This window comes from Salmo salar, chromosome ssa19 (assembly GCF_905237065.1).
Source record: "Salmo salar chromosome ssa19, Ssal_v3.1, whole genome shotgun sequence".
Taxonomy (NCBI): domain Eukaryota; kingdom Metazoa; phylum Chordata; class Actinopteri; order Salmoniformes; family Salmonidae; genus Salmo; species Salmo salar.
In genome coordinates, this window is record NC_059460.1 from 64531329 (window position 1) to 64553855 (window position 22527).

The window sequence follows — 22527 nt, forward strand, 5'->3', positions numbered from 1 at the left end:
CAGCGAAATATCCCTTTAAAGAAAGTTCCTGAACCTCTTTGCAGCATTTAGTTCATTATTTTCTGTGTCTCTCTCATTCTTTGTCAATTCTTAGTTCTCCTTCGAGTAACTGCTCTAAGCTGCGCTCCCAGCTCTATAGGGTCCTCCGGGGGGTTTCCACACCCAACCTGGTTGCCATGACTGTGGGGTCACAACCAGACTGGGCAAGAGTCATCACACAGGCATGCTCTGTGGCGCCACAGGTGAGTCTGTTAAAAGGATAGTAAACTGTCCCTTTAATGCTTTACCTCAGGCAGACTCTTAATTTACTAATTTAAATATTACAGCATGAGAGTTGAGTAGGCAACGATGCTCGTCTTTAAAGGCACAGTTACTTCCAAAATCAACGGTTGCTTGTCGGTGTGTTGATATTCCTCAATGTCAGTGTTAGAAAAAGTTACTTAATGTAATTGAGTTTAGTATTCTGTGGAATACTAGATGCGTGACTGGCGTTCGACTACAGATGTACAGTGCATTCGGAAAGTATTCAGACCCCTTCACTTATTCCACATTATTACATTATGGCCTTACTCTAAAATGTATTATATATTTTTTCATCAATCTACACACAATACTCCATAATGACAAAGCGAAAACAGGTTTTTAGACATTTTAGCAAAAATGTTTAATGAAATGCCTTATTTAGTATTCAGAACCTTTGCTATGAGACTTGAAATTGAGATCAGGTGCATCCTGTTTCAGTTGATCATCCTTGATGTTTCTACAACTTCATTGGCGTCCACCTGTGGTAAATTAAATTGGACACCTGTCTATATAAGGTCCTACAGTTGACAGTGCATGTCGGAGCAAAAACCAAGCCATGAGGTCAAAGGAATTGTCCGTAGAGCTCCGAGACAGGATTTTGTTGAGGTACAGATTTAGGGAAGGGTACCAAAACATTTCTGCAGCATTGAAAGTCCAAGAACACAGTGGCCTCCATCATTCTTAAATGGAAGAAGTTTGGAACCACCAAGACTTCCTAGAAGAGCTGGCCACCCTGCCAAACTGAGCAATCGGGGGAGAAGGGCCTTGGTCAGGGAGGTGACCAAGAAACCGATGGTCACTCTGACCAGTTACTCTGTGAAGATGGGAGAACGTTCCAGAAGAACAACCATCTCTGCAGCACTCCACCAATCAGGCCTTTATGGTAGAGTGGCCAGATGGAAGCCACTCCTCAGTAAAAGGCACATGACAGCCCACTTGGAGTTTGCCAAAAGGCACCTAAAGACTCAGACCATGAGAAACAAGATTCTCTGGTCTGATGAAACCAACATTGAACTCTTTGCCTGAAAGCCAAGCGTCACGTCTGAAGGAAACATGGCACCATTCCTACGGTGGTGGCAGTATCATGCTGTGAGGATGTTTTTCAGCGGCAGGGACTGGGAGACTAGCCAGAATCAAAGCAAAGATGAACGGAGCAAAGTACAGAGATCCTTGATTAAAAACCTGCTCCAGAGCCCTCAGGACCTCAGAATGGGGTGAAGATTCACTTTCCAACAGGACAATGACCCTAAGCACACTGCCAAGACAACACAGGAGTGGCTTCGGGATAAGTCTCAATGTCCTTGAGTGGCCCAGCCAGAGCCCGGACTTGAACCCGATCGAACATCTCTGGAGAGACCTGAAAATAGCTGTGCAGCGACGCTCCCCATCCAATCTGACAGAGCTTGAGGATCTGCAGAGAAGAATGGGAGAAACTCCCCAAATACAGGTGTGCCAAGCTTGTAGTGTCATACTTTTGAATAAATTAGCAAAAAAAAAAATACTGTTTTTACTTTGTCTTTTGGGGGGAAAAATAATGTAATCAATTTTAGAATAAGGCTGTAACCTAACAAAATGTGGAAGTCAAGGGGTCTGAATACTTTCCGAAGGCCCTGTATATGGGGGATACAACCATCCCAGCTCTGCAGATTTTGCTGTGACGAGACAGAATCATTAGATCATTTGTTTTGGTACTGTCCATATGTGGCTTGTTTTTGGTCACAGGTTCAGGAATGGTTGAAGAATTGCAACATTTACCTGGAGTTAACTCTGCAAATAGCACTGCTGAGTGATCTGAAAAGTCCTTGTCAATTGATCAATAATATAATACTCTTAGCAGAAATGTTTAATTTACAATCTGTAGAAACTATGAAAATAGAAACGGCAGTTGAAAAATATGGCAAACAGAAATCAAAACTGGATAGTGTTCAGAGATAGGGGAGATGAAATGTGGGACAAAAAAATAACAAAAAGAACATGTAAAATATACTGTGTCCATAAAAAAGTTTGGGGTCACTTAGAAATGTCCTTGCTTTTAAAAGTAAAGCAATTTTTTTGTCCCTTTTTAAAAGGACATAAAATTGATCAGAAATACAGTGTAGACATTGTTAATGTTGTAAATGACTATTGTAGCTAGAAACATCTTCATTAATGTAATGGAATATCTCCATAGGCGTACAGAGGCCCATTATCAGCAACCATCACTCCTGTGTTCCAATGGCACATTGTTAGCTAATCCAAGTTTATCATTTAAAAAAAGGCTAATTGATCATTAGAAAGCCCTTTTGCAATGATGTTAGCACAGCTGAAAACTGTTGTTCTGATTTAAAGAAGTAATAAAACTGGCCTTCTTTAGACTAGTTGAGTATCTGGAGCATCAGAATAGGAGTGGGAGGCCCCGGTGCACAGCTGAACAAATACTTTAGTGTCTAGTTTGAGAAAGAGATGCCTCAAGTCCTCAACTGGCAGCTTCATTAAATAGTACCCGCAAAACATAAGTCTCAACGTCAACAGTGAAGAGGCGACTCCGGGACGCTGGACTTCTAGGCAGACTTGCAAAGAAAAATCCATATCTCAGACTGGCCAATAAAGATTAAGATGGGCAAAATAACACAGACACTGGACAGAGGAACTCTACCTAGAAGCCAGCATCCCGGAGTCGCCTCTTCACTGTTGTTTTGCGGGTACTATTTAATAAAGCTGCCAGTTGAGGCCTTGTTTCGTCTGTTTCTCAAACTAGACACTCTAACGTACTTGTCCTCTTGTGCACCGGGGCCCTCCCACTTTCTATTCTGGTTAGAGCCAGTTTGCGCTGTTCTGTGAAGGGAGTAGTACACAGCGTTGTACAAGATCTTCAGTTTCTTGGCAATTTCTTGCATGGAATAGCCTTCATTTCTCAGAACAAGAATAGACTGACGAGTTTCAGAAAGAAGGTCTTTGTTTCTGGCCATTTTGAGCTGGCAATCGAACCCACAATTGCTGATGCTCCAGATACTCAAGTCCAAATGGAGTGTAACTTTGTGCTGTGCTACTCCGAGCATGGCCTATGGATCATTTTGATTGAGACCACACAAAATAGCCTATAGGCGCACATTATTACACCCAGCAGAGAATCAGAGATGAGGGGCGACATTGAGCACACATCGATATAGTCTAATAAACAACTTATTTTGAAATGTAAATTACAAAATGCATGACCCTCCCCTGGACTAGATTTAAAAAAATAAACCCTCCCGCTGACTGAAGTAAAAAAAAAACATGACCCTCCAGGTCTCCATCCTGTAAATTTCAAACCATTCCTAAATGGTTACTGCTCTCTGGGATCCTTGGAATGTTCCTAACCTTAACCCTTACTATTTTAAATGTCAATGGGGTAGGGATGTCCCAATGATCCCGGATAGCAAGGACCATCTCTAAATGGAGCTGCTGACTGATGCAGGCTTGCATCAGGTGAAATGCCGCAGATTAATTAAGTCTGTGAAACCATGAGAGGGAACGCAAGGCCGTGTACAACCGATGATTGTGCAATACACAGAAGATTGTCTCTCAACAGGGGGCTTTTCTACACACTCTCTTCCCTCTGTCTCCAGGAGGAGTCGTGTGAGTCCGGGTGCCTCCTCCCCCACTCCCTGTCAGTCCAGGTGCTGTGGGCTCAGACAGGTCTCCTGGCCTTTCCCCAGAACTACATCCTAGGGGCCAAATACCTCTTCCACTGTCAGAGGGTCAAGGTAAGAGTCAAGCATGTCTCCTCTTGCAGTGGGTGAGCAGTTTAACCTCTCTCCATATCCTCTAATCCCCTCATTCAAATCTGGACCTCGAATCCAGTTCCACTGCTTTTTTCCCTCCCCATAAGTCCCCAGGGACTTATTTTGACCTGGGGACACCACGTGGGTACAATTAATTCAGGTAGAAACAGAAAACCAGCAGTAGTCTGGTCCTCGTAGGATAAGACTCGAATACCCCTGCTCTAGTCTCTGTTAATTTAGTTTAAACTGGTGGGTGTCCTTTGACCTCCTTTGCCATTTTAAAGGGATAGTTCATTTCGGTAAACTATCCCTATAACGTGTGCATAAACCTCAAGGGCTTATTATGTATGATCTTTTCTGTAGTTGTGCTGAGCAGATTTCACAGCCAGAAGTGTTGAACTTCTCTGGAACCACATTAATGATATAGCTGCAGTCTTCTGAGACATGCCACTGCAAAATAAATTACATGGAATGCCATTGTTTCCCTCTCAACCACCTTCTTCCCCCTGCACACTGTCTTTCTCCTCTTCAGTGTCCCCTCGTCTCGCCTTTCGCTGTGACCACGGAAGTGATGTTTGTTGACACTACAGTCTACCCAGAACCCCCCAGGGGAACGCGACAGCCCAAGTGGAAATTTCCGTTTGACTTCTTCTCCAGAGGGACAGGCGAGCTGGATGGACAGACTGTCTCCACCAACAGTAGTGACCTCAAAAAGGTCACGTGGGATATGTTGGTTGCACTACTACTGTTGTGCTGGTTTCACTAAAATGTTTGTTACAGAACTAGAAATGTTCACTCGATAATCAATTTCGCTTGCATGTTGGATTTTTTTGTTACTGTTTGTGAGGCTGAATAGATGAAATTAGTGAAATTGGGCACAATTGTTTGGTTTGAAATCTCAGGTCATTTTTAATTAAACAGTGATGATTTCCTAAACTACCATTGTACATTTATTTTTTTCTTAGTCATTATTTCACTGAGATATTGGTATGTTGCTTGCACACAGCTGTCCCTTTCCCCCCTCTTTTTGGCTCGATCGGTTTCTGTGCTCTGTGTGTCTGTTCCTCTGCCCGGTCCTGAGGACATAGTTGAGAAGGTGGATGATCCCAGCAGGCGTCATGCCTGGTAGACGGGTAGCAGCGCCCAGCTAATTTACAAAGAAAAGACAAGTGTCAAACTCAAAAACATCAATCTGCTCAACATTAATCATTTTACAAATAATGTATTATCATGACTATTTAAGCACAGGGCAGCCCAACGTTTGGTACATACCTTTGTTAGCTTTCATCAAGGAACACTCCTTTGAAGCTATAGGCCCACATACATTACCAGTCAAAAGTTTGGACACCTACTCATTCCAGGGTTTTTCTTTATTACTATTTTCTACATTGTAGAATAATAGTGAAGGCAAACTATGAAATCATGTAGTAACCAAAAAGTGTTAAATATAAAATATATTTAGATTTGTTTGAGATTCTTCAAAGTAGCCACCCTTTGCCTTGATGACAGCTTTGCACACGCTTGACGAGCTTCATGAGGTAGTCGCCTGGTATGCCTTCTTAAAATGATAACTTCATTAGTGTTAACTGCGCCTCAGATTGCAGCCCAAATAAATGCTTCAGAGTTGGCGCCGCCATCTTATCGGCTCTTAACCAACCATGCCATTTTGTTTGTCTTTAAGCGTTGTTCGTAACTTGTTTTGTACATACTGTTGCTGCTTCCGGACATCAGACCTGGGATTACTCACCTCAAGTTGGACGAGGAGTTCTTCAACGAGTCGGATATACTACGGACGCCCGACCTGGCCCAGTTCCCCATGATTCGCTGGAAAAGGAAACGTAGGTTTCGCGAAAAGAGATCGGGATGCCTTGTGAGGGTCAGGCGACGAGTGGCTAATCTGCCCTTGCCTAACGTTCAATTGCTGGAAAATAAATGGGACAAACTGAAAGCACGTAAATCCTACCAACGGGACATTATAAACATATCTTATGTTTCGCTGAACGACGACATTAAGAACATACAGCTGGCGGGTTATACCAGCAGGACAGAACAGCAGCCTCTGGTAAGACATGGGGCAGGGGCCTATGCATTTATGTAAACAGCTGGTGCACGACATCTAAGGAAGTCTCAAGGTTTTACTCGCCTGAGGCAGAGTATCTCATGATAAGCTGTAGACCACACTATCTACCTAGAGTTTTTATTCTGTATTTTTCGTAGCTGTCAACATACCACCACAGACCGAGGCTGGGACTAAAACCACACTCGAACTGTATTCCGCCATAAGCTAACCGGAAAACGCTCATCCAGAGACGGCGATCGTAGTGGCCGGGGACTTCAATGCAGGGAACTTAAATTAGTTTTACCTAATTTCTATCAACATGTTAACTGTGCAACCAGAGGGGGGAAAAAAATTCTAGACCACCTTTACTCCACACACAGATGCGTACAAAGCTCTCCCTCGCCCTCCATTTGGCAAATCTGACCATAATTCTATCCTCCTGATTCCTGCTTACAAGCAAAAACTAAAGCAGGAAGCACCAGTGACTAGTCTATAAAAAAAAAGTGGTTAGATGAAGCAGATGCTAAACTACAGGACTGTATTGCTAGCACAGACTGGAATATGTATCGTCTTTCTTTCGATGGCATTGGAGTACACCACATCAGGGACTGGCTTTATCAATAAGTGCATAGAGGACGTCATCCCCACAGTGACTGTACGTGCATACCCCAACCAGAAGCCATGGATTACAGCTAAAGGGTAGCGCTGCCGCTTTCAAGGAGCGTGACTAACCTGGAAACTTATAAGAAATCCTGCTATGCCCGCCGACAAATCATCAAACAGGTAATGCGTCAATACAGAAATTAGATAAAATCGTGCTCCGACGCTCGTCGGATGTGGCAGGGCTTGCAAACTATTACGACTGCAAAGGGAAGCACAGCCGAGAGCTGCCCAGTGACACGAGCCTACCAGACAAGCTAAATAACTTATATGCTCACTTCGAGTAAAGTAACACAAACTTACATGAGAGCATCAGCTGTTCCGGACGACTGTGTGATCACGCTCTCCGCAGCCGATGTAAGACCTTTAAACAGGTCAACATTCACAAGGCCGCAGGGCCAGACGGATTACCAGGATGTGTACTCCGAGCATGCGCTGACCAACTGGCAAGTGTCTTCACTGACATTTTCAACCTCTCCCTGTCTGAGTCTAATACCAACATGTTTCAAGCAGACCACCATAGTCCCTGTGCCCAAGAACACTAAGGTAACCAATCTAAATAACAACCGACCCGTAGCACTCACGTCTGTAGCCATGAAATGCTTTGTAAGGCTGGTCATGGCACACAACACCATTATCCCAGAAACCCTAGACCCACTCCAATTTGCATACCGCACCAACAGATCCACAGATGATGCAATCTCTATTGCACTCCACACTGCCCTTTCCCACCTGGACAAAAGGAACACCTATGTGAGAATGCTATTCATTGACTACAGCTCAGCGTTCAACACATTTTTACATTTACATTTTAGTCATTTAGCAGACGCTCTTATCCAGAGCGACTTACAGTAGTGAATGCATACATTTCATAATTTTTTTTCTCCGTACTGGTCCCCCGTGGGAATCGAACCCACAACCCTGGCGTTGCAAACACCATGCTCTACCAACTCAAAGTGCCCCTCAAAGCTCATCACTAAGCTAAGGACCCTGGGACGAAACACCTCCCTCTGCAACTGGATCCTGGACTTCCTGACTCACCACCCCCAGGTGGTAAGGGTAGGTAACAACACATCCACCACGCTGATCCTCAACACGGGGGCCCCTCAGGGCTGCGTGCTCAGTCCCCTCCTGTACTCCCTGTTCACTCATGACTGCATGGCCAGGCACAACTCCAACACCATCATTAAGTTTGCTGATGACACAACGGTGGTAGGCCTAATCACCGACAACGATGAGGTCAGAGACCTGACCGTGTGGTGCCAGGACAACAACCTCTCCCTCAATGTGATTAAGACAAATGAGATGATTGTGGACTACAAGAAAAGGAGGACCGAGCATGCCCCCATTCTCATCGACGGGGCTGTAGTGGAGCAGGTTGAGAGCTTCAGGTTCCTTGGCGTCCACATCACCAACAAACTAACATAGTCCAAGCACACCAAGACAGTCGTGAAGAGGGCACGACAAAACCTATTCCCCCTTAGGAGACTGAAAAGACTTGGCATGGTTCCTCAGATCCTCAAAAGATTTTACAGCTGCACCATCGAGAGCATCCTGACATTGACACATTGACTCTGTACCGGTACCCCTTGTATATATAGCCCCGGTATTGTTATTTACTGCTGCTCTTTAATTATTTGTTATTCTTATTACAATTTTTTAAGGTGTTTTCTTAAAACCGCATTGTTGGTTAAGGGCTTGTAAGTACCGTAAATTCCGGACTATAAGCCGCAACTTTTTTCCCAGGCTTTGAACCTCGCGGCTTAAACAATGACGCAGCTAATATATGGATTTTTCCCGCTTTCAATTTTTTTTTTTTTACAAAAAAACACATTCTGTGACGTGCTCAGTTTTTTGGCGGTATGAAGCTTTCATTAGACCAATGAAATTGCCGAACGGGTTAAGGTCAAACAACTTTTTTGTTTACTGTTTAGATTAAATCGAGCGCTCTCAAACTTCCCATCATTCTGATTACGGAAGTCATTTTGTCACCCTCATCATGGCAAAGACACGGAGAAATGCATATGATGCAGCTTTCAAGTTGAAGGCGATTGATCTGGCTGTTGGAAAAGGAAATAGAGCTGCTGCACGGGAGCTTGGTCTTAATGAGTCGATGATAAAACGTTGGAAACAGCAGCGTGAGGAATTGACTCAGTGCAAAAAGACAACTAAAGCTTACTGCTAATTTTTTATTTTTTGTTACAAGCCGTGTTTCGTTAAAGCCAATTTATTTTTGTTACAAGCCGTGTTTCATTAAAGCCTGTGTAAAGTTCATTTGTTTCAATGTACCGGTAGGCACCTGCGGCTTATAGACGTGCGGCTTATTTATGTTCAAAATATATATATTTTTTAAATTCAGTGGGTGCGGCTTATATTCAGGTGCGCTTAATAGACCGTAAATTACAGTAAGCATTTGAATGTTAGGTGTTGTATTCAGCGCATGTGACAAATAAAATTTGTAGTAACAGACATCTCAACATCAACTGTTCAGAGGAGACTTTGTGAATCAGGCCTTCATGGTCAAATTGCTGCAAAGAAACCACTACTAAAGGACACCAAGAAGAAGAGACTTGCTTGGGCCAAGAAACACCAGCAATGGACATTAGACCGGTGGAAATGTGTCCTTTGGTCTGATGAATCCAAATTGGAGATTTTGGGTTCCAACCGCCGTGTTGTGAGACGCAGGGTAGGAGAATGGATGATCTCCGCATGTGTGGTTCCCACTGTAAAGCACGGAGGATGTAGAATGGTGTGGGGGTGCTTTGCTGGTGACATTGTCTGTGATTAATTTCAAATTTTAGGCACACTTAACCAGCATGGCTACCACAGCAATCTGCAGCGATACACCATCCCATCTGGTTTGCACTTAGTGGGAGTATCATTTGTTTTTCAACAGGACAATGACCCAACACACCTCCAGGCTATGTAAGGGCTATTTGAACAAGTGAAGGAGTGCTGCATCAGATGACCTTAACCCAATTGAGATGGTTTGGGAATAGTTTGACCGCAGAGTGAAGGAAAAGTAGCCAGCAAGTGCTCAGCATATGTGGGAACTATTTCAAGACTGTTAGGAAAAGCATTCCAGGTGAAGCTGTTTGAGAGAATGCCAAGCGTGTGCAAAGCTGTAATCAAAGCAAACGGTGGCTACTTCGAAGAATCTAAAATATATTTTGATTTGTTTAACACTGTTTTTGGTTACTACATGATCCCATATGTGTTATTTCATAGTTTTGATGTCTTCACTATTATTCTACAATGTAGAAAATTGTAAAAATAAAGAAACCCTTGAATGAGTAGGTGTGTCCAAACTTGACTGGCACTGTAGTCTTAAGAGTTTGGACACCTCATTTAGCAGGTGAAGATTTGGATAACCACTGGGATTCTTATGAAGGGTGTTAGATCTATTTACTATAGTGTGGTAGTGTAACAGGCCTTATATAATGACATACCTCACAAGACCTAGGCTGTGTCCAGAATCGGTCTTGCTTACCACTTACTAAAACTACATACTGTATACTACAAACTATTTAGAATGCATTGTTTAGTAAAAATGTATGCAGTAAGCAACAAATAACAACATACTAGGCTCACCCACACAGAATGCTTCATCAAATGCGCAATTGCTATTTTTCCCGTCATTTGTTCATTTTGGTACAGCCCGTCACCTTATCTGATTATCAGCTGTTGTCAAACACATGGGTCACACTTTTTATTTTCGCATACCAAAACAACCTATTTAGGACGTAAGTATGAGTGTCCGGACACGGGCGTACATCACACTTGGTCAGTTATATTTTTTTTGTCCGGAAAAAAAAATGACTAGCTGTAGCTAGGTTTCCAAATATTCTAAATTCCCCATAAAGAAAATATGCCAATTTTCTCACCACTAGTGTGTTTCCACCAAACAGACTTATTGCGGATAAAAATCTGTGTGCGATGACGTAGTGCACATCAAATGTAATTTTTTGCTTAAGTTTCCACGTACCAAATTTGTTTCCATCCCATTTTCAACTGCTGATGGTTTTGTCACAAACTGTTGTGTTAAATAGCAAATGTACCTCCTCTGGTCTTGGCACGTGCGCTCCAGCCAACAGCTCGCAGATACAGTGCGGGTAGGCTAGTCTACATGAGACTATTATGGATAAGAACGAGAATATTTAATTTGTCAAACAGCAGTCAAGCATTGATCATGTCATCAGAATAAGACCCTCGATATTTATTGGAAAGGAGCACCAAGCTCATCACAGTGCACTTTCAACACCCTACTTACTCTGTCTTATCTATGCATAGTCACTTTACCCCTACCTACATGTACACATTACCTCAACTAACCCGTACCTCTGCACATTGACTCAGTACCAATTGTATATAGCCTTGTTATTATTTTTTGTTACTATTTTTCCTTTAGTTTATTTCATACTTAAAAAAAAAAAAATTGGTTAAAACCTGTTGGGGCTAGGGGGCAGTATTTTCACGGCCGGATGAAAAACGTACCCAATTTAAACAGATTACTACTCTGGCCCAGAAAATAGAATATGCATATTATTAGTAGATTTGGATAGAAAACACTCTGAAGTTTCTACAACAGTTTGAATGGTGTCTGTGAGTATAACAGAACTCATATGGCAGGCAAAAAAACCTGAGACAAATTGAATCAGGAAGTGGGAGAAATTAGTTTTTGTTTTGAATCCCTTGAAAAACTACAGTGACATAGGATTTACATTGCACCTCCTAACTCTTCCATTGGCTGTCAACAATCTTTAGGAACTGGTTTCAACCGTCATCTGTTACCGGGCAGAAAATTATGGCTCAGTCAATCACTGGCCAGTCTGAGGAGTGTCTTATGACGCGTGTGCACGTGACTTCGGTGTTTTTTTATTTTTCTTCTGGGATGGATACCTATTGCCCGGTTGTAAAAGTATCGCAAATTTACGTAAAATAATACCCTAAAGGATTGATTGTAAACATCGTTTGACGTGTTTCTACAAATGGTAATGGAACTTGGAACATTTCGTCTATGGATTTGCGTCCATGCCATATGGCATTGTAAAGTGTTCTGGATGGGTCAACAAAACAGATGTATTTGGACATAAATGATGGACTTTGCAGAACAAATTAACATTTTTGTGGAAGTGGGTGCCCATCCGCCGAAGATCAGAAAAGGTAAGTAAATATTTCGAACATATTGTTAGAGATTTGTCGACGCCGTGGTTGTAGGCTAAATGTATAGCTTAGCATTGAAGGCTAAGTTCTGTACTCAGAATATTGAACAATGTGCTTTTTCCGTAACGTTACTTTGAAATCTGACAAAGTGGTTGCATAAAGGAGTAGATTATCTCTAATTCTTTAAATAATTGTTAGAAATTCTATCAAAGTTTATGAGTTCTTCTGTAAATTAAATGTGCCTATTCACCGGAAGTTATGGGGAGAAAACATTTTCTGAACGTCATGCGCCAATGTAAAAATTGGGTTTTTGGATATAAATATAAACTTGATCGAACAAAAAATGCATGTATTGTCTAACATGATGTCCTAGGAGTGTCATCTGATGAAGATTGTCAAAGGTTAGTGCTTAACTTTAGCTGTATATCTGGTTTTGTGATGGCTATCGTGCTTGAATTTTATTTTTTATTTTTTGCTGAGGTGCTATGCTAAAATAATCTAATGTTTTGCTTTCACCTTAAAGCCTTTTTGAAATCGGACAATGTGATTGGATTAACGAGTAGAGTATCTTTAAAATGCCGTATAATACTTGAATTTTAATTTTGAGATTATTTTGTTTTGAATATCGCGCCGTGCTATCTCACTGGTTGTTGTCCAACCAATCCCGTTATCGGGATTGTATCTCGAAGGGGTCCTCAAGAGGCTAAGGGCTCGTAAATATGCATTTCACGGTAAGGTCAACACCTGTTGTATTCAGCGCATGTAACAAATACAATTTTATATATGTTTCCACCACCATTTCTAGCATAATTCATTTTACTGACAAAGAAAATATCCCAGTTTGTCGATCAAACACATTATCTGTCGGTATTTATAAAATTGTACCGAAACTTCCTGTTTCCATCAGTTGTCGTAATTATATATTTTTTCAATATGACTTTACTCGCAAAAACTGTGGATGGAAATGTGGTTTATGTTGCAGTTTTACTGAGACTCACAGTGTTGGGCTTGACTCGGTCCAGTATCTCTCTGACCTCCTGAGAGAGGGACACTGGTAAGGAGAGGTAGTCCATGTCAGAGGGGAGAGACAGACTTTCCTCCCTCTGTATTCTCTCCATCTCTCGACTCTGCTTCTCGCAGTGGGGTCTGTACACAGCTGAAAGCCACAAAGCACAGGGATCAGTACGTTTTAAAGTAAAGTTTAACAGACTAAACTGAGTGTGTGTCTGAAATGACAGTCTATTCCCTATATTGTGCACTACCTTTGACCAGAGCCACAAAAGTAGTGCACTATTTAGGAAATAGACTGCCATTTCAGAAGCAGACTGATTGAGCCGTTACCTTCAATCTTGAGTCGTTGTGAGTACTCAAAATATTGAGAAAGGCACTCTGGGAAGGCAGAGGCCAACATTTCAAAGGACACATCTTTGTATTGCAACAGATCCAAACCACTGAGAGAGAAAGATAAATGGTATAGTAAAAGTTAATGAGCAGACTATATACACCTCTGCTTGAGAAAACAAAGGAATTTTGAAAATGTAGTAAGACGTGACGCATTCACTTTCTCATAGGTTGCAGTGTTGTTAGTTTGTTTCAGAATGAGGAGTCACTATCTTTTTGACAACCTGTGTGTGTACACAAATACCAGATACGGATGTTTTAAGGATACTGTTCCCATACATAGAACAATAGAAAGTCAGGGCTATATTCAGTAGGAAAACCTTGTTGAATGTTGCAGAGACATTTCCTGAATAGAGCTGATATGATTTCTTATTCTACATGTCATACAGTGCATTTGGAAAGTATTCAGACCCCTTGATTTGTTACGTTACAACCTTATTCTAAAATGGACTAAATAAAAAATCCTAAATCTACACACAATAGCCCATAATGACAAAGCGAAAACAGGTTTTTAGACATTTTGGCAGATTTATTACAAATAAAAAGCAAATACCTTATTTACATAAGTATTCGCACCCTTTTCCATGAGACTCGAAATTGAGGTCAGGTGCGTCCTGTTTCCATTGATCATCCTTGATGTTTCTACAACTTGGACTCCACCTGTGGTAAATTCAATTGATTGGACATGATTTGGAAAGGCACACACCTGTTTATTTAAAGGTCCCACAGTTTACAGTGCATGTCAGAGCAAAAACCAAGCCATGAGGTCGGAGGAATTGTCCATAGAGCTCCGAGACAGGATTGTGTCGAGGCACAGATCTGAGGAAGGGTACCAAAAATGTCTGCAGCATTGAAGGTCCCCAAGAACAAAGAGGCCTCCAGCATTCCGAAATGGAAGAAGTGTGGAACCACCAAGACTCTTCCTAGAGCTGGCCGCCCAGCCAAACTGAGCAATCGGGGAAGAAGAGCCTTGGTCAGGGAGGTGACCAAGAACCCGATGGTCACTCTGACAGAGCTCCAAGGTTACTCTGTGGAGATGGAGGAACCTTCCAGAAGGACAACCATCTCTGCAGCACTCCACAAATCAGGCCTTTATGGCAGAGCGGCCAGACGGAAGCCACTCCTCAGTAAAAGGCACATGACAGCCCGCTTGGATTTTGCCAAAAGGCACCTAAAGGACTTTCAGACAATGAGAAACAAGATTCTCTGGTCTGATCAAACCAACATTGAACTCTTTGGCCTGAATGCCAAGTGTCACGTCTGGAGGAAACCTGGCACCTACGGTGAAGCATGGTGGTGGCAGCATCATGCTGTGGGGATATTTTTCAGTGGCAGGGACTGGGAGACTAGTAAGGATCGAGGAAAAGATGAACAGAGAAAAGTAGAGAGAGATCCTTGATGAAAACCTGCTCCAGAGCACTCAGGACTTTAGACTGGGGCAAAGGTTCACTTTCCAACAGGACAACAACCCTAAGCACACAGCCAAGACAATGCAGGAGTGGCTTCGGGACAAGTCTTTGAATTTCCTCGAGTGGCCCAGCCAGAGCCTGAAAATATCTGTGCAGCGACGCTCCACATCCAACCTGACAGAGCTTGACAGGATCTGCAGAGAAGAATGGGAGAAACTCCCCAAATACAGGTGTGTCAAGCTTGTAGCGTCATACCCAAGAAGACTCAATGCTGTAATCGCTGCCAAAGGTGCTTGAACATAGTACTGAGTAAAGAGCCTGAATACTTATGTAAATAGTATATTTCCCCTTTTTTTTTTTTTTTTACCGGTTATTGCTTTCATTATTGGGTATTGTGTGTAGTTTGATGAGGGGAAAATAAATATATTTAATCCATTTTAGAATAAGGCTGTAACGTAACAAAATGTGGAAAAAGTCAAGGGGTCTGAATTCTTTCTGAATGCACTGTATATGCCTATCTAAACGTCCCACAACATTGTTTTCTGCTGAGCGCATCCCAGTAAATACATGCTGAACCACCCACCACTGAACCACTTCCTACTCACTTTAAGGTGGTGCTCTTGTTCTCACTCAGGCTGATGTTGCCCAGCTTCTCTCTCCAACGGGTGGAGGATAGAGCCACGGACTGCAGGGCCATCAGGGCTTCCTGGAGGCCGTCCCTCACACTTACCGCTTTCTTGTATCGCCGCAAAGTCACGCAGCCCACCTCCTCAAACCCTTGCAGATCGGGTCAAAGGTCATAAAATATTATTAATCCACAAAGTCTGACATGGAATTTTGAGATTGACTACATTATAGTTGGTGGCTGCAGACTGACTATTATTTGTATCAGTAAGATTGCTCAGTCTGTGATCAGTCAGACATGGCCAGAGATGCAATAGATCTTATAATTCTTCCAGTTGGCTAATGACAGTAGTCATTTTCTTATCTTATAAACCTATGCAGCCAATGACAATGTGCACTTCATTAACAAGATTAAGCTCCAAGCTGCTGGATTTCCTGTCAGTGACCCATGCTTGACCTCGTAACTGAACACAGCCAATAATACACTCTGTTCATGTATCACTACATTACTGGAGTGTGTTTGTTTTAGCTTGCCCTGTGACCCGGGTGGGTGGAGATTTCCCTTTGGGGCCAATGGAATGGTCTAAAATATGCAAACTCCACCCACCCGGGGCCCTATGTAAGCCAAAACAAGTGCACCCAGTAGTTGGGTAATGTCAGACACACACGTTATGATACCTCTGGGGGTGAGACGGAGGTCTGCGTTGTCGGGCCTGAGGTAGGTTCTGAACTCGGCGCGGCTGGTGAACATACGGTAAGGTTCTGTCACCCCTCGGCCCACCAAGTCATCGATCAGCACCCCGATGTAGCTCTGGGTACGAGACAGTGCCATGGGGGGAAGGGAGAGGGCCGTCCGACCAGCATTCACCCCCGCCCACAAGCCCTGGAGAGAGAGGAGAGAAAGGGGTTTGTTGTAGCATATATTGTAGGGTCCTGTGGTGGGTCAGTTGGTAAAAAGTGTGGCAAATGGCCGGTAGCATTGCCAAGGTTGAGAGTTTAAGTTCCACAGTGATCATACAAAAAAATGTATGCACTCACTGTACCGTTAGTCGCTTTGGATAAGCACGTCTGCTAAATGACCAAAATGTTAAACATGTAAAATGGGTCGTGTTTACTAGGCACCAAATGGAAGAAAACAGACTAAAACAGGGAGGGACTACCTGTACTTGCCCAATAAGAAATACACATTTTAGTTCCAAAACATTTTCCCTTACGTGCCCTAATGACACGACCCGGGTGTCCCAGTTCCCAGATTAGAACAGATTTAACCCCTACTTGTGCGGCTGCTTCCTCATAGCCCGTGGTGCCGTTGATTTGACCCGCGAGGAAGAGCCCCTGAGTGCTCTTCACCTGCAGAGACGGGGTCAGCTGGGTGGGGCACACAAAGTCATACTGCACCCCGTAACCTGGAATCCAAAGAGACAAGGAGGTTATAATCGGCGTGTTTGAGGAAATCAGTTTGAGCAAGGTGAGACGCAGAATCGCTAATCTTCATAATTTTTGTTATTTCACATAATAATGAGTAGTTATTTGGGATGAAAGGTGATTTGTAGATCAGTGGTTAAGCGCAGTCCAACTATAGTGTAGTCTCTCCAAAACAACCACAATGACACACCTCGGAGAGTGCTAATGTAGTCCTAGGCAGCGAACAAAAAAAATGTTTAGGTCAATCAAGCTTGATGATAACTGTGTCTAACTTGATCTAACAAAACAACTACAACAGTTGAGCTGAACAGGTGCACTTAAATCTGATCGAAAGTTTAGCAGTTAGAGTTAACTTCTGGATTCCGCCTCAGACTTCAAAGAACTGGATGGGTGTAAGTAAAATGGCAAAAATCCTACTTAGCATACAAGGCTAGCAAGGTGGAGCTATTACTATATTGTTAACGCCCAGCCAATTCTTTCAGATCTAGAAAGGTGCATAAACGGTCAAGGGGTACGGGATAGGTTGACCTGAGATTCTACATACCATTTTTCTGCCTGCACTCCTCCCACTCACTCATTGGATTGGAAGTGAACAAGTGCACACTTCTGGAGAAAGGACAGATTATTGGGACTCAGAGTGGGTGTCTGTATTTAGGGCTGCATACCAGGAGTGCGGATCTCGGCTCGGTGCAAGGCGGGGATCTCCCTAAGGAGGCGGAGCTGCAGGTCAGGGGGCATGGTCATGGACAGGCCCTGGGGGTACAACAGGTCAGAGGTCAAACCTTCCGGCTCCAGCCACACCTGGTGCCGTCGCCCCGGAAACCGCAGCACCCGCGACTCGATGGAGGGACAGTATCTAAGAGAGGACGAAAGACAAAATGGAGTGTGTAAAGTAATGTGTACACAGTTTACTGTGTGGGTGAGTGTGTGACTGTCTGCGTGTGCATGTATGTACCTGGGACCTTTGGTGTCCTGCTGTATGTGACAGTTGAGGTGGACACTCTCCCTGACCACTCTCTCCACTCCAGGTGTGGTGTGGGTCAGATAGCAGGGGAGCTGCTCTTCTGGCTACAGGGCATAGCATGTTAGCATCACAGCCAGTTTCTAGAGAATTTAAGGTGTATTATGCAACATTTTGTTTCTAATTTTGTCTAGACCAGTGGTTTTTAAAGAATAAGATTTAGAAATACCTGAAATTGCTTTGTACTACTTCTTTACCTTCGAATTAACCCAAAAACAATCTTTGCAGGGTGTAATGTTTTATGTTGGCATATATGGCAGTTGTAGTCTTTCTTTGTAGTTTTTACCTTGCAGCGGGTGTGCGTGTTGAGAAAACTGAAGGGAGTGGGCTGTTTGTCCGGGGCTTGGAGCTGAGCCAAGGACAGATCTACAGACTCCTTCACTATCCGAGGGGGTGTGCCAGTCCTCAGCCGACCCACCCTCAACCCCAATGTCTCTTTCAGTGTGTATGAAAGTCCGGCACATGATTGGGCGTCCCCCATCCTCCCCCCGGGAGAGGTGGTTTGGCCCATGAAGAGGGAGCCGGACAGGAAAGTGCCAGTGGTAAGTACCACTGAGCTGGACAAGATGGGGTGGCTTCCATCCACTAAGAGGAGAGAATAGAGAGAACATGTCCTAAAGGAACTTAAGAACATAGCATCCTTAAGTATAAGCTGCTATAATATTCAGGGTTCGTGCTCTTCAACCTTTGGTGTGAAAATCCCAGACCTAGACTTTGTAAATACTGTATGTAGTCATTATTATACTTCTAGAGACAGGGAGTCGAATAGATTTACAAACATCCTCTCCAAAAACTTTACTGTATCTTCAGTGAAACATCCACATGTAAATTGTGGCTGAGATTCAGGAGGGATTATAATATGGTTTAAATAAGATCTTTCAAATTCTAATCACAGCAGGGAGAAAATAAATAATACATAAAGGAAAAAAAAGAAAGTCAACTCAGATTGAGACATTGATATGTGTGCAATGTACACTGAGTGTATAAAACATTAGGAACTTTCTATGACAGACTGACCAGGTAAATCCAGGTGAAAGCTGTGATCCCTTATTGATGTCACCTGTAACATCCACTTTAAGTGTAGATGAAGGGAAGGCGACAGGTTAAAGAAGGATTTTTAAGTCTTGAGACATTGATTTTATTGATGTATTATATTAAGTTAAAATAAGTGTTAATCCAGTATTGTTGTAATTGTCATTATTACAACAACACATTTTTTTTTTTAAAGTCTAAATCGGCAGATTAATCGGTATCTTTTTTTGGTCCTCCAATAATCGGTATCGGTATTGGCATTGAAAAATCATAATCGGTCGACCTCTAATATACACACTACCACTGTTGGAACCATGTCTGTGTCTTATGCAGCTGTATGACCCAATGGCTGAATAAACTTGGTTTGAGCTTTACTAATTGTCAGTGAGTTTTAATAGGTTCATTAGAACCTAACAGTAAATACAAACTATATTTATCTATTTATTTTCACATTTGTACTTGCACACTATTTGCACATTGTTACAACAATATACATAGCCAGTAATATAACATTTGAAAGATCTCTATTCTTTTGAAACTTTCGTGAGTATAATATTCTCATGTTCATTTCAGATTGTTTATTATCTATTCCACTTGCTTCCCATGCCAATAAAGCCCTTTGAATTTAATTAAAATTGAGAGAGCGCAGGAGAGATATGTTAGAGAGAGAGAGAGAGAGAGAGAGAGAGAGAGAGAGAGAAGAGTGTTTGAGAGAGAGGAGTGTGTGTTTAAGAGCGAGAGAGGAGGGTGTGTTAGAGTGTGTGTGTGAGAGAGAGGGAGAAAGAGGGGATGCATACTACTACGGTTCAAATACTTGTACATCATATAAACCTACAATCATCCTACATAAACAGATGACAGCATGACGCTATAGGGGAATGATCAAAGATTCAACAGGAAAACACTAGTACCAGATACTAAGAGAGACAGTATGTGAATGTGTGTAGTATGTGAATGTGTAGTGTGTATGTGTGTTTGTGTGAGAGAGTCAGTCTATCAGTCTGTCAGTCTTTCCTACCCAGTCTTATCCCAGTGACTCTGTGGTGTCCAGGCTCCTCTGGGTTGGGTTGTGACACCAGCAACTCATCCACTGAGCCCTCCAACACTGTCAGCCTGGGAGTGGACAGCAATTCTGACTGCAGAGGAGTCAGGAGAGGATTAAAGCATTAATCATTTTCTAGATAGACAGATTTTCTTGAGATAGATGGTCAATTGAAAAGAGTATCACTGCAAAATGGATTTGGAGCCAATATGTGCTCTTTTATCTGCCACATGGTAGAAAATTTTATCTAAAGGGACTTACAGTACAGTGAGTGCATACATTTATTTTTATGTGATACATGCAGGAATTAAACCCACAAACTTGGCATTGCTAGCGCCACGCTCTTACCAACTAGGCCGACACAGGACTTTATGTAAACAACTTGTCTGATTCCTGTTTAAACAATTCAATTAAATGAACTTGAACAGATCCTGGCTGTGCTGAGTGGTAGGTACCTGGATGAACTGGCGGTAGCGTTCCCGGTCCAGCTGTGCCCGGGGGCCCCACACAGCGGGCCCTTTGCTGCGGTTTAGGATGGAGAAGTGGACCCCGGCCCAGTCGCCTGCTCGCCCACACAGACCATCCAGAGCATCCACCTCCCTCACCAGCTGGCCCTTCCCTACGCCCCCCAGAGAGGGGTTACAGGAGAGGGCCCCTGAGGTACAACGAGAGGAGAAGGGTGCGAGAGAGGGAGAGTGTGAGCGGGTGGGTGGTTCAGAGAGACACTGCTCTAATCCTACTGATCCCACAAGTAAATAACAGGAAGCTCTTCCTCTCTCTCACCGATAGTCATGATCTTCTGGGTAATGAGGAGGGTCTCTGCTCCCAATCTGGCTGCTGCGGCCGCCGCCTCAGTCCCAGCATGTCCTCCCCCCACCACGATGACATCATACTGGCGCCTGGTGAGGTCACTGCCAGTCCGAGAGGATACAAATGACAGGACGTTGTGTCGGAGCAGGTGCAGTTTCTGTGCCAACATGTCAAAGTTTCATGACAACTATCAAAGTAAGAGAAGGAGAGTTAGGTTGTGCAGATAATCAACATTTGACATGATTTTACTTGTTGAAAATAGATCAGTAAATGTGATCAAATGAAACACGTTAGAATGACAATGTGGCACTACCTCCAAGACTATCCTAACAGAATCGTTACTCGTGTTATCGTTACTCGTGTTATTATTTCTAAACAAAAAAAATCATTTCTACATTGTTGGGAAGGTTCCCGGCCCGCAAGTAAGCGTTTCACTGTTAGTCTAAGCCTGTTGTTTACTAAGCATGTGACAAATAAAATGGGATTTTGATTTGACAAAAACACTCAGATGCCTGCATTTTCGAAAAAGCAACAGCATTTGAATAAGATATAGTGATCTCAGCGTAGACTTGCTCCATCTCATCCGGGCTTCATCTCTTATCTCATCCGACCTCAACTACAAAACTCAATTCTGGTTCTGAATAGCTAACGTTAGCCATGTCCACTTACCAACTGCCCTCATATCAGAGTTAACAATGTGATCCGTTTTACTGGTCACGAAAACGTTTTTTTAATCATACAGGAGTGTTCAATATTGCAGAAGTATCAGAACAATAGGTAAATTGCTGTGAAGAGAGGTATTACAAAACATGAATCTAAGCGTTCCCACCGGGTGCCGCCATTGTTTGCCGTCATTGCCCGTAACCGTAATATAGTGTGTATATGCGCACAATGACACAGTTATGTTTGATGATGATGATGATATCGGTACTGTAGGCCTAGTTTAGCTCTTGAAAACCCTTCAGCGATTAACCACAACTAGCCATGTGAACTACAATTCTGGTGCTGGTTTTAACGTTTGGAAACGTCAATAAGCATCACTTGCCCGAATGGTTTTCAGAAGATATGGCCCTTATCTTTCATATCAACGAATAATAATCTTTCAAATTAAAAAATATACAATTACTGTTGCAAATTTGAACAGATCGATACGTTGTGTATGCCTCCAATTGACGAACTACACTTTCTCCCTACTTACAGTACGCTTACATGGTGGTGTTCGAAACAATCTAACCTAGATAGCTATTCCTGCTATCTGCTAATCACTGGAATGCCTGGAATGTTCTGATGCCGGGCGTCCTGGCGATTGGCGGAGTTTCGTGGAGGGGGGTTGGGCAGTGGGATGGAACATTGGGGAAGTTAAGACCAGGTTTAGCCATTGTTCTTCCTCTTACGTCTGGGCTTCACAAGAGAAGGTCATGGTTGGTTTGTAGGGTATCTTTCATTTATTTGGCGTGGGCTACGGCCAAACAGTAGCCTGTGTAAAGTTGGGTTAATAAACCGTCAATTCGTAACCTCAAGCCAGCGTCTGGATAATTGTTACTTTAAGATCTAGTCTGGTCATTACAATAATATCTCGTTTAGCAACGAAAACTAGTGTCTATTGGACATGAAAGAGAGCGACCCGGCTCTAACAGGCTGACTACGCGACGCGAGCGTTGCAAAATAAATTTAGAAATCCATGTTATTCAATTATTGCACCCACACTCCTTTCTATTTCTGACGCAGATCGTGCTGCAAGTCCTGCCTCTCCCATCACCTCATTGGTTTATAGAAGCAGGTACCCATGTGCCATCTCCTCATTGGTTATACCCACGTGGGTGATTGAAAGACGA

The 22527-nt window shown here is 43.0% G+C and overlaps 2 protein-coding genes across 12 annotated transcripts in view; one reads left to right on the forward strand and one right to left on the reverse strand.

The window, feature by feature from the left end:
* The window catches only part of LOC106579062 (tectonic-3), a 22642-nt gene extending 17660 nt beyond the window's left edge, over window positions 1-4982 (forward strand). For all 4 annotated transcript variants that reach the window (XM_014158558.2, XM_014158559.2, XM_045702602.1 and 1 more), the window contains 3 exons: window positions 95-242; window positions 3891-4028; window positions 4579-4982. In XM_014158558.2, the coding sequence (XP_014014033.2) occupies window positions 95-242; window positions 3891-4028; window positions 4579-4812 (520 nt within the window). In that variant the 3' untranslated portion in view covers window positions 4813-4982. The remainder of the gene's footprint in view (window positions 1-94; window positions 243-3890; window positions 4029-4578) is intronic.
* On the reverse strand, window positions 4931-22010 carry mto1 (mitochondrial tRNA translation optimization 1). 8 transcript variants are annotated; one of them, XM_014158555.2, is made up of 13 exons: window positions 21891-22010; window positions 20666-20879; window positions 20338-20537; window positions 19859-19976; window positions 18095-18393; window positions 17743-17855; window positions 17453-17643; window positions 16638-16768; window positions 16041-16245; window positions 15344-15515; window positions 13270-13379; window positions 12927-13084; window positions 4931-5193 (listed from the first exon to the last, which is right to left on the reverse strand). In XM_014158555.2, exons 2-13 carry the CDS (start codon window positions 20859-20861, stop codon window positions 5020-5022), a joined length of 2067 nt encoding a protein of 688 aa, XP_014014030.2. In that variant the 5' UTR covers window positions 20862-20879; window positions 21891-22010; the 3' UTR covers window positions 4931-5019. The 8 variants fall into 8 exon arrangements, 6 of the variants coding, with proteins under 6 accessions (XP_014014030.2, XP_014014031.2, XP_014014028.2 ...); XM_014158556.2 differs by having other exon boundaries at window positions 21902-21999; XM_014158553.2 differs by having other exon boundaries at window positions 21738-21974.
* Window positions 22011-22527: the final 517 nt, after the last annotated feature.

Coding starts and splice junctions, on each gene's coding strand:
- mto1 (XM_014158555.2), bottom strand. CDS start 20,861: ATGTTGGCACAGAAACTGCACCTGCTCCGACACAACGTCCTGTCATTT. Junction 20,538..20,665: donor CCAGAAGATCATGACTATCG/GTGAGAGAGAGG, acceptor GTTGTACCTCAG/GGGCCCTCTCCTGTAACCCC. Junction 13,085..13,269: donor ACAACGACTCAAGATTGAAG/GTAACGGCTCAA, acceptor TGTGGCTTTCAG/CTGTGTACAGACCCCACTGC.